At 43.7% G+C, this 12,293-nt stretch overlaps 1 protein-coding gene across 2 annotated transcripts in view; it reads left to right on the top strand.

Moving 5' to 3' along the window:
- LOC120034667 (cohesin subunit SA-2-like) overlaps nucleotides 1–11,959 on the top strand; it is a 42,211-nt gene extending 30,252 nt beyond the window's left edge. For both annotated transcript variants that reach the window (XM_038981263.1, XM_038981264.1), the window contains 7 exons: nucleotides 120–248; nucleotides 1,124–1,350; nucleotides 1,443–1,695; nucleotides 1,796–1,903; nucleotides 2,204–2,330; nucleotides 7,241–7,318; nucleotides 9,312–11,959. In XM_038981263.1, the coding sequence (XP_038837191.1) occupies nucleotides 120–248; nucleotides 1,124–1,350; nucleotides 1,443–1,695; nucleotides 1,796–1,903; nucleotides 2,204–2,330; nucleotides 7,241–7,318; nucleotides 9,312–9,335 (946 nt within the window). In that variant the 3' untranslated portion in view covers nucleotides 9,336–11,959. The remainder of the gene's footprint in view (nucleotides 1–119; nucleotides 249–1,123; nucleotides 1,351–1,442; nucleotides 1,696–1,795; nucleotides 1,904–2,203; nucleotides 2,331–7,240; nucleotides 7,319–9,311) is intronic.
- The last annotated feature ends 334 nt before the right edge of the window (nucleotides 11,960–12,293 follow it).

Raw genomic sequence — 12,293 nt, 5'->3', positions numbered from 1 at the left:
GTTAACGTATGTTTCTACATATGCTGTTAGATACCTCCCATTTTTCTGATCTAAAATTGTCTCCCTCTACTCTCACTCCCCTCTCCCTACCTCTTCTCTCTCGCTCTCTTCCCCCCCAGGGATGGTATAGAGTTTTCGTTTAAGGAGCCCAGTCCCCAGGGAGAGGGCAACCCTCCTCTTCACCTGGCCTTCCTAGACATCCTCTCTGAGTTTTCCTCCAAACTAATGAGGCAGGACAAGAGGACTGTGTGAGTACACACCTCTGCCTCTCCTAATCAGACACGTGCACCTGTGTGTGTGTGTGGTAACTGATGTCTGTGTAAGTGATGACTCGTATGATATGTCATGAAGCAGGATAAGAGGACCGTGTCCCCTCTTTAGTTGTGTGTATTTATACTGAACAAAAATATTAACACAACAATTTCAAAGTTACAGTTCATATAAGGAAATCAGTCAATTTAAATAAATAAATGAGGCCCTAATCTATGGATTTCACATGACTGGGAGGCCACTTGGGAGCCAGGTCCAGCCAATCAGAATGAGTTTTTCCCCACAAAAGGGCTTTATTTCAGACAGAAATACTCCTCAGTTTCATCAGCTGTCCGGGTGGCTGGTCTCAGACGATCTGGTCTCAGACGATGGAGGTCCTGGGCTGGTGTAGTTGCATGTGGTCTGCTGTTGTGAGGCCAGTTGGACGTACTGCCAAATTCTTGAAAATAACATTGAAGGCGGCTTATGTTCGAGAAATTTAATTCTCTGGCAACAGCTCTGGTGGACATTCCTGCAGTCAGCATGCCAATTGCATGCTCCCTCAACTTGAGATATCTGTGGCGTTGTGACAAAATTGCACATTTTTGTAGTCTATTGTCCCCAGCACAAGGTGCACCTGTGTAATGATCATGCTGTTTAATCAGCTTCTTGGTATGCCACACCTGTCAGGTGGATGGATTATCTTGGAAAAAGAGAAATGCTCACTAACAGGGATGTAAACAAATTTGAGAGAAATAGGCTTTTTGTTCTGGGATCTTTTATTTCAGCTCATGAAACCTGGGACGAACACTTTATATGTTGTGTTTTATGTTTTTGTTCAGTGTGTGTAACATCTCTCCTCTCTCCGCTGTAGTCACATGTATCTGGAGAGGTTCATGACCTTCCAGATGGCCCTCCAGAGAGACGACTGCTGGCTACCGCTCATCTCCTACAGGAACTCCCTGCAGGCCGGCGGGGACGATGACACCATGTCTGTTGTCTCCGGCTACTCCTCCAGAGGGTCGTCGGTCAGATCCAAGAAGACCAAGGCTGCAACTCCCACTGCTACCGTCGCTGCAGCCAAGAGGAAACTCCCTGAAGGTAGCTACAGCACCAGGGTCTGGAAGTCAGACTGGAGTCACTACATGGCCATGTTAGAGTGGTGTGTGTTTAACACGGTGTGTTCTCTCTAGCGGAGGAGAGCAGTAGCAGCAGTACAGATATGTCGTGGCAGCACCAGAGCATGCAGACTCCAGTGATGATGCCCTCCCCCCACCTCACCTCTACCATGATGAGAGGACCAGGGGACATGAGGGAGGAGGCCAAACGGGGGAGAGACGACAGCTACATGGGAGTGTATGCCCTCCCTTCAGACTCCCAGCAGCATCCTCACCCTCACACACTCCCCCAAACCCCTCAACTCCACCAGACACCCATCGACTACAAGTAAGATTCCCTTTCTCCTTCTCTCTGTTTCTCTCTGTCTCTGTATACCTACCTGAACCACCAGTGTGGTTATTTAACTTATTGTTGTCTGTGTTTGTAGTACCCAGGTGACGTGGATGCTGGCTCAGAGGCAGCAGGAGGAGGTTCGTCAGCAGCAGGAGAGAGCCATGAACTACGCCAAGCTCAGGACCAACCTGCAACAGGCCATGTAAGAACACACACACACACACACCCTCCCTAACCCCGAGCCCAGGACCAACCTGCAACAGCCCATGTAAGAACACACACACACACACACCCTCCCTAACCCCGAGCCCAGGACCAACCTGCAACAGCCCATGTAAGAACACACACACACACACACCCTCCCTAACCCCGAGCCCAGGACCAACCTGCAACAGCCCATGTAAGAGCTACTTCCTTTACATATCTTTGTGGACTAACCATTTGTTTATGTACAGCTACTCTATTGATGGTAGTTTGTACTAATTATGGTGTGTGTGTGTAGTCGGCGTGGTACAGGGCTGATGGAGGAGGATGAGGAGCCTATCGTAGAGGACGTGATGATGTCGTCAGAGGGTCGTATGGAAGACCTCAACGAGGGCATGGACTTTGACACCATGGACATCGACCTGGTGAGACCTTTGACCTTTTACTACAAATATGGCATTTGGTTTATAAAATCTTTAACAGCGAATTATGTGGTGATCCACAAAGATCTCTGTCAAGAAACACTAAATATCCTGAAAATAAATCTTTATAAAAAAAATACCGCAATAATGTTGCTTTCATGAGCTAAAATATAAGATCCCATAAATGTTCCGTAATTTTCTACAATGCTTCAGCTGTCAAGTTGAGGGAGTGTGCAATTGGCATGCTGACTGCAGGAATGTCCATCAGAGCTGTTGCCAGAGAATCTAATATTAATTTCTCTACAATAAGCTACCTCACACGTCATTTTAAACCTACACGACTTTAAAAATCCTAACATCGCTAAACCTCTCACATTAATCTCTCCTGTAGTTTTTTTTTTTTTGTCTTGCCGACGTAGTGGTGCGCACACTGAACGATGTGGCACGGATGGTAGGTCACACACTACAAGATTCTTCACTTGGTCGTGAGGATTCTCCATAGCACGCTGTCTCGCCAAAACAATGATGTGATGTAGATTTAAAGTAGTTACAACGATCTGTGACTCAAAGCAACCTCAAACATTTTCAGTCAGACATTCACGCTTGCCATACAGAGTTGAAATATATTCATAATAATATTATGAATTGAATAACATTGCTTGAATGGTTTGACACTTTGGCTCTGTTTAGCATGCGTTTGTACTTGCCTTTAAACTCAGCAAAAAAAGAAACTTCCTCTCACGGTCAACTGCGTTTATTTTCAGCAAACTTAACATGTGTAAATATTTGTATGAACATAACAAGATTCAACAACTGAGACATAAACTGAACAAGTTCCACAGACATGTGACTAACAGAAATGGGATAATGTGTCCCTGAACAAAGGGGGGTAAAAATCTAAAGTAACAGTCAGTATCTGGTGTGGCCACCAGCTGCATTAAGTACTGCAGTGCATCTCCTCATGGACTGCACCAGATTTGTCAGTTCTTGCTGTGAGATGTTACCCCACTCTTCCACCAAGGCACCTGCAAGTTCCTGGATATTTCTGGGGGGAATGGCCCTAGCCTTCACCCTCCGATCCAACAGGTCCCAGACGTGCACCATGGGATTGAGATCCAGACTCTTCGCTGGCCATGGCAGAACACTGACATTCCTGTCTTGCAGTATGGCTGGTGGCACTGTCATGCTGGAGGGTCATGTCAGGATGAGCCTGCAGGAAGGGTACCACATGAGGGAGGAGGATCTCTTCCCTGTAACGCAAAGTGTTGAGATTGCCTGCAATGACAACAAGCTCAGTCCGATGATGCTGTGACACACCGCCCCAGACCATGACGGACCCTCCACCTCCAAATCAATCCTGCTCCAGAGTACAGGCCTCGGTGTAACGCTCATTCCTTCGACGATAAACGCGAATCCGGCCATCACTCCCGGTGAGACAAAACCGTGACTCGTCAGGGAAGAGCACTTTTTGCCCGTCCTGTTTGGTCCAGCGCCGGTGGGTTTGTGACCATAGGCGACATTGTTGCCGGTGATGTCTGGTGAGGACCTGCCTTACAACAGGCCTACACGCACTCAGTCCCTCTCAGTCTATGGAGGACAGTCTGAGCACTGATGGAGGGATTGTGCGTTCCTGGTGCAGTTGTTGTTGCATCCTGTACTTGCCCCACAGGTGTGATGTTCGGATGTACCGATCCTGTGCAGGTGTTGTTATACGTGGTCTGCCACTGCAAGGACCATCAGCTGTACGTCCTGTCTCCCTGCAGCGCTGTCTTAGGCGTCTCACAGTACGGACATTGCAATATATTGCCCTGGCCACATCTGCAGTACTCATGCCACCATGCAGTATGCCTAAGGCACGTTCACGCATATGAGCAGGGACCCTGGGCATCTTTCTTTTGGTGTTTTTCAGAGTCAGTAGAAAGGCCTATTTAGTGTCCTAAGTTTTCATAGCTGTGACCTTAATTGCCTACCATCTGTAAGGTGTTAGTGTCTTTACGATCGTTCTACAGGTTGGGAAACAGTGTTTAAACCCTTTACAATGAAGGTATTTTGATTTTTACCAATTATTTTTGAAAGACAGGGTCCTGAAAAAGGGACATGGCTCCTTTTGAGTCTACACATTCTGGGTGATGCTCATCTCACTGGGTTCTTCACTGGCGAGCTCTCATTGACTATTGCTCATTGGCGTTGCACATCTCACACTACAAAAGCATTGAAGATTTTGTGCCGATAAAATCAAAATGTTTGAAAATATTGGGACGTGTGGCACTGAGATCGATAGCCCTCGGATTGCGTCTCTAATCTGCTCCCATTAAACGAGCGTCTGTGTGCCCCCCCCCCCTAGTAGGCATCAACATGGGGGTTTTGTCTCATCTCAAAAATGTGTCTGGAACAGTTAAATTGGGGATGAAATTGTGTAGTGTACACCCAGCTTTAGAGAATTTGGAAGTCGTAACCAACTTCAGTGGGTAAATGCTCACTGGCATACTGGAGAAGTGTGCTCTTCACGGATGAATCCCGGTTTCAACTGTACCGGGCAGATGCCAGTCAGCGTGTATGGTGTCGTGTGGGCGAGCAGTTTACTGATGTCAACGTTGTGAACAGAGTGCCCCATGGTGGCGGTGGGGTTAAGGTATGGGCAAGCGTAAGCTACGGACAACAAACACAATTGCAATTTATCGATGGCAATTTGAATGCACAGAGTTGCAGTGCATTCAAAGTATTCAGACCCTTCATATTTTGTTACTTAGGAAAAAAAAAAAAAATCCCTCATCAATCTACACACAATACCCCATAATGACAACGCAAAAACAGGTTTTTAGGAATGTTGGCAAATGTATAAAAATAAAAAAAGTATTCAGACCCTTTACTCAGTACTTTGTTGAAGAACCTTTGGCAGGGATTACAGCCTCAAGTCTTCTCGGGTATGACGCTACAAGCTTGGCAGACCTGTATTTGGGTAGATTCTCCCATTCTTCTCTGCAGATCGGATGGGGAGCGTTGCTGCACAGCTATTTTCAGGTCTCTCGATGTTTCATCAGGTCAAGTCCGGGCTTTAGCTGGGCCACTCAAGGACATTCAGAGACTTGTCCTGAAGACACTCGTGTTGTCTTGGCTGTGTGCTTAGGGTCGTTGTCCTGTTGGAAGGTGAACCTTCGCCCCAGTCTGAGGTCCTGAGCGCTCTGGAGCAGGTTTTCATCAAGGATCTCTCTCTACTTTACTTCTTTCATATTTTCCTCGATCCTGACTAGTCTCCCAGTCCCAGCAGCTGAAAAACATCCCCCACAACATGATGCTGCCACCACCATGCTTCACTGTAGGGATGGTGCTAGGTTTCCTCCAGATGTGACGCTTGGCATTCAGGCCAAAGAGTTTAATCTTGGTTTCATCAGACCAGAGAACCTTGTTTCTCATCGTCTGAGAGCCCTTTAGGTGCCTTTTGGCAAACTCCAAGCTGGCTGTCATGTGCCTTTTACTGATGAGTGGCTTCCGTCTGGCCACTCTACCATAAAGGCCTGAATGGTGGGGTGCTGCAGAAATGATTGTCTTTCTGGAAGGTTCTCCCATCTCCACAGAGAAACTCTTGAGCTCTGTCAGTGACCATCGGTGTCTTGGTTTTTGCACTGATTTTCACTGTCAACTGTGGGACCTTATCGGTCTAAGGCACTGCATTGCAGTGTTGAGGCATCACTACAGCCTGGGTTTCGATCCCAAGGTTTGGCCGGGGGGCTTTCCTTGGTTCATCGAGCTCTAGCAACTCCTTGTGGCGGGCCGGGCGCCTGTAAGCTGACACGGGGGGTCAGTTGTACGGTGTTTCCTCCGACAGGTTGGTGCAGCTGGCTTCCGTGTTAACCGAGCAGGTGTTAAGAAGTGGCGCGGCTTGGCAGGTCATGTTTCGGAGGACGCCTCTCCCAAGCCCATTGGGTAGTTGCAGCGATGAGACGATCGCAATTGGATATCACGAAAAAGGGGATAAAATTACCAACATCAAAAAATTTGAATACAAAAAAACTGTGGGACCTTATATAGACAAGTGTGTGTCTTTCCAAATCATGTCCAATCAATTGGATTTACCACACATGGACTCCAATCAAGTTGTAGAAACATCTCAAGGATGATCAATGGAAACAGGAGGGTCTGAAAACTTATTTTATAAAACGTAGTTTTTAATTTTTTGTACATTTGGTAAAATTTCTAAACAGTTTATGCTTTGTCATCATGGGGTAGATTGAGAAACATTTTTAAAATCCGTTTTAGAATAAGGCTGTTATGTAACCAAATGTTGACAAAGTGAAGTCTGAATTGTTCCCGAATGCACTCTACCGTGACTAGATCCTGAGGCCAGTCGTCATGCCATTCATCCATCACCTCATGTTCTGCAAGGATCTGTACACAATTCCTTGAAGCTAGAAATGGCCCAGTTCTTCCATGGCCTGCATACTCACCAGACATGACATCAATTGAGCATATTTGGGATGCTCTGGATCGTCGTGTACGACAGTGTGTTCCAGTTCCCGCCAATATTCAGCAACTTCGCACAGCCGTTAAAGAGTGAGACCACTTTCCAAAGCTCACAATCAACAGCCTGTTCAACTCTTATGTGAAGATGTCACACTGCATGAGGCAAATGGTGGTCACACCAGATACTGACTAGTTTTCTGATCCACGTCCCTACCTTTTTTTAAGGTGTCTGTGACCAACAAATTCATGTTTTACCAGTCATGTGAAATCCATAGATTAGGGCCTAATTAATTTATTTCAATTGACAGATTTCCTTATATGAACTGTAACTCAGTAAAATCTTTAAAATTGTTGCATGTTGCGTTTATTTTTTGTTCAGTGTGTAATTATCACAATCAGCTCATATAAGCAGAATTTAAATAATTTCATATTTGTTTCTCTTCCTTCTCCAGCCCCCCTCTAAGAACAGGAGAGAGAGATCAGAGCTGAAACCAGACTACTTTGACCCTGGCTCTATCATGGACGAGTCTGTAAGTAACTCTCTTCTCTTATACTCAACCATTATTACTCTATAGTAATACTCTTCCTTATACATACACAGCGCTCTAAATTAAACATTTTCATTGGTTGTACTGGTGCTCGCAACTTAAATTTAGGAGCACCAGAAAATAAGAGGGTTTTTTATTTTATTGGGAGGCAGGTAGCCTAGTGGTTAGAGCGTTGAACTAGTAACCAAAAGGTTGCAAGATCGAATCCCCGAGCTGGCAAGGTAAAAATCGGTCGTTTTGCCCCTGAACAAGACAGTTAATCCACTGTTCCTAGGCCGTCATTGAAAATAAGAGTTTGTTCTTAACTGACTTGCCTACTTAAATAAAGGTTAAAATAAAATAAAAAAATCGAGCTATGTTTTAAAGCACTTATTGTTCCCTAGAAACTAATATGTAACGAGCACTGCACCTCTGTGCTGGGTCACCACTACGCTTGTGGTCATATCACCCTAACCTCGCCTGTTCAGGGTCGGCCTGGTTAATACTGAGACGGGAGACCGCCAGGAAATACCACATCAAGTTGTATTTGTCACATACAACAGGTGTTGACCTTTCCATGAAATGCTTATTTACAAACCAGATGCCCGTAAGCACATCATTGTTTTTTTTAATATATATATTTTTTTTTTAAAGAAGAAAAAAAGACATCAACTAAAATAAACTAATATGTAACATTGTAATGTCATTTAGTTTATTATAAAAGCTAAGATGTTATGAATACACGTCATTGAAATTACAAAGTCATTTTGTAGATTATTTCTGTTTCTATATTGTGTAAAATCATCATTTTCCTATTGAGATGCATTACATTGACAATTCCAGCTGGCACCCAGTGTCTGTCTGCCACTTGTAAATCATTGCGTGTGTAGGCTGGCGGGTAGGAGTGTTGGGCCAGTAACCGAAAGGTTACTCGATCGAATCTCCGAGCTGACACGGTAAAAATCTGTTGTTCTACCCTTGAGCAAGGCAGTTAACCCACTGTTCCCCGGGCGCCGAAGACGTGGATGTCGATTTAAGGCAGCCTTACGCACCTCTGATTCAGGGGTTGGTTTAAATACGGAAGACCCATTTCAGATGAATGTATTCATTTCTCCACAGCAAGCTGCTCTGTCCGCCCTGCATGATTGGTGAAGTAATTTAATGTCTCACTAAATTTAAAAATAAATAAATAATGCATTTCGGAAAGGAACAATATAAACCGTTGATTTTGCTGGTCAGAACAGTGCAACGTAACGGAAACAATTATGGTTCTGTTCAGAACTGAATGATAGGGAAATAATAGGGAAACAACATCTGATTTTTATAGTAATATTAGCCTTGGAAGCCCAGGCTATACACATTCTGGGCAGCAGGTAGCCTAGCGGTTAGAAATAACTTTTGGGTCGGTAACCAAAAGATTGCTGGTTCGAAAATACGAGCCGGCCCCCAATAACTGATCCCCGGGCGCCGATGATGCTGACGTTGATTAAGACAGCCCCCGCACCTCTCTGATTCAGAGGGGTTGGGTTAAATGTGGAAGATCATTTGGTTGAATACATTCCTTTTGAGCTTTTTCTGTTGGAAAGCCTGGGGAAGTTCTCTGCAGGAAGAAGATAAAAAGGGGTGGAGTACAGTGGTCTAGTGATGCAACAAGCTAGCATGCATAACATACAAACTAACTCCTCATAGGCTACTGAAACTTTGTCCAACACAGTAGGAAAACAAAAAGCTAAATCAAGGCAATGCCTCTCTTTAGGGGAAACATAATTTTACTCAGTCTATCGAATGCTTCATTTCTACTCCGCGCTAATCAAACACAAGCTTTGCCTGCCAGCGCTACGTTAAAACACAATCCAATACTGAAGTTCTCCAGATTTTCCAATAGTCGAGATGAGATCTGGGAGGTTGGTTTAGCCTCACTATAGTAATACGTAAGACCGACATGTTGTTGCTAAGTGCTTTTACAGATGTGTAATGATCACTTTTGTCTCTGCAGGTCCTTGGAGTGTCCATGTTTTAAACTGGTATTTGTAGACGAAGAGGAGAGGCATTTTGTATTTATGGAGAAGTTACGATGCGGATCTGAAGTCTTCTCTGGTTTATCCTCCATGGACACACACACACACACACACACACACACACACAGTGTTGCTTGCTCAGAGGGGACTGAATGAAAACAAAATACTTTTATAATCCTTGGGTAAGCTTTTCCCCTTTCAGTTAGTGGCAAACCAGTTTCAAACCTAAAGGAATCCTCGACATTTAGTCTGAAGAAAGTTCCATTATTCTAGAATGTTTATTTTTCTTCCAAATGGAGATGGAATGAGATTTGGAAATGTCTTCTAACCCTGTCTCTATGCTAGTATAGTGAGTAACCCGGTGTGGTCTAGTAATTTATAAACAGGTTGTTAGTAGGAAAGGTAACTAGCTAGCTGTGCTGTAGTAGTAGTGGATGGACACGGTCTTTATGCTATTTTCAGTTTTTTTGTTTTCCTTTCCTCCATGTTGGACTGTCAGAATCTGTTGGTTCTGTGGTTGTGATGATGACTGCTGGTGGTTCAGTTGGTGACCTGTTAACTAGATCACCTGTAAGAGTCATGGCTGTAGCAACACACATCCAACCGTTGGCCCTAGTAAAGGGCACAATCTTTTTCCAAGAGCAGATTCCTTCATACGAAACACGTAGAAATAACGCCACACTGTTGTAAATGCTTCAGTATAGTTTCTTGCAACGTTTGGACCGGAAGGTCTCTTCGTCACATCCAAATGTGTGGGTACTGTTTCCATTCTGTGGTTGTTGGATACTGTCTGACTGAGGACCCCAGTAGTTGCTGTGAAGAGTCCCAGGATGCATCTCAAAAGTAGTGCACTATATAGGGAATAGGGTGCCATTTGGTATGCAGCCAAAAGTGTTTAACAAGGAACTAGGCTGTCGCACAAGTCCTGAAGCTTACCCAAAGATTTGCACCCTTCTACCTATCTGTAGAGTTGTCTCCCCGACGGACAGCGAGGGGATTTTCTCTCTGGTAGTGCCACCACTGTGCTGACTCAGAGACAAGCAAGCAGCACGTTAATACACAGAAAATACATTTCTCCATCTCCTGAAAATCCAGCATATTTAGTGTTGAAATAGCTATCTCTAAATTTTAAATAAAGTTATATATGAATCGGTGCTGATTTTATAACTGTGCTTTTTTTTTTTATTAAAATGTTCAACCTAAAGTTAATGTTTCAGAAATGTGTAAGTAAAACTGTTTAAAATGAAAAGCATGGGTAGTCAGGTGTCGGAAGATTTTTAAATTTGTATTTTTTTTTCTTAACGTCTTGGGGTTTCTACCGTTTTTCCTACGTGTAAATTAGTTTGGATGAGATTCATTATGACAAAATAAATCTGGCTTGTGAAATTTCAGCTTTAAGATTTTCAACATCCATGAGTAATAATAATGTCCTGTCGCGAAACTCCACAATATAAAACTGTGTAACTAACTAAAAACCAGTCATCATTATAATCCTATAGAAAGGTTGATTGGTTTCATCCCAAATGGTACCCTATTCCCTAGTGCCCTCACCAGGCCCTATATTCCCTATGGGCCCTGGTCAAAAGTAGTGCACTATATAGGGAATAGGGTGCCATTTGGGACACTTCAACAGTAGCAGCACTCTGGCAGCTAGACAAAGCTTAAATGTGACATGAACTATTATGTCGTCCATAAGTTTTAATTAAATGTTTTGTCTACTGAGGTAAATCTATCTACTTTGTAATCATTCCATGCCTGGGCCTTAAACATGCAGTAGTGGAAGGAAATCAACTGCCCTGTCCAGAAACTGCCCCTAGCCCCATAGAAATAGTATTACTAGAATGAAATTGATATTGCTTAAGGGATGCTTTTTCCCATTCTAGTCATTCTTTGCCTATATACCTAGACTCTCCAAGGCACCTGTGTATATCTGATAGGAATGGGTAAGGTATAAGCAATTAGGCTTCATCCCAACTATACTATCAGAGGTAAATGGTGAAGCTACTATCGTATTGCTTATACCCAGCAAATTACTATAGAGCTACACTAGCACCTCGGGGTTAGACTTGAGGTAGCCCCGGAAAGATTATGTAGATGAGATTTGGTTGGGCCTCGTGACACTAGGGTGCTTGGGGTTGTTTCTGGAAAGGTCCTACATTTGTTTTCTCTTACAACTTTCTTCCATGTCAGAGGTAGCCATGAAAGGTGATTATTGGGGTTGTTATGACGACAGAACATTCGAGATGGTCCAGATGTGATGTCGATGAAGTAGATACAAACAGCCTGTGTGTTTTACCTAATTATTATTTTATGTAAGTAAATATTTTGGAGTAAAAATGACTGTGGCTTTTGTTTTGTCACTTACTACCACTACATTGGTATAATTCCTTTATTTGAACCTTCCTGTATATAAAACAAACATCAAGCTTTATTTTCATTTGTGTTTTTCCTTTTTGGCCATTTGTGTGTTTTAATCTTTTCACACATACATACATACATACATACATACATACACACACACACACACTCTTCTGTGGTATTGTTTGTCCCCCATGCTATTGTCACTCAGTCAGATTTTTACTTGTCTGGAGACAGTCACTTTTTGAATAAAAGTAAACCAACTCGACATCAGTGCTGTGATTTTTATTTAATCAGTTCGCATTGTTTGAAATGAAAACATTTTTTGTTTATTTTACCACAGCTACTCATTGCCACAAGGGGGCGATGTTTCCTCAGAAATGAAAGACCATATTCCCTACGCTACTGGCCAGGGCCCCAGGCACTATATAGGCACATAAATCCCAGACACCAACATGTTTGGGTTTTCTTGTTGCATATCAAGTGTCAGTCAGAGTAGCCTTTGAAGCGCAGGCTTCTCACGTTCTGTTTTTCTCATGAGTCAACAAGACGAAGTTTGGAAGGGTGGTCCTGTTACGACACTTTGTGTCAGAGCTGCTTTG

Source organism: Salvelinus namaycush, chromosome 42, assembly GCF_016432855.1.
Source record: "Salvelinus namaycush isolate Seneca chromosome 42, SaNama_1.0, whole genome shotgun sequence".
Taxonomy (NCBI): domain Eukaryota; kingdom Metazoa; phylum Chordata; class Actinopteri; order Salmoniformes; family Salmonidae; genus Salvelinus; species Salvelinus namaycush.
This window is presented reverse-complemented; position numbering and strand designations above follow the sequence as displayed.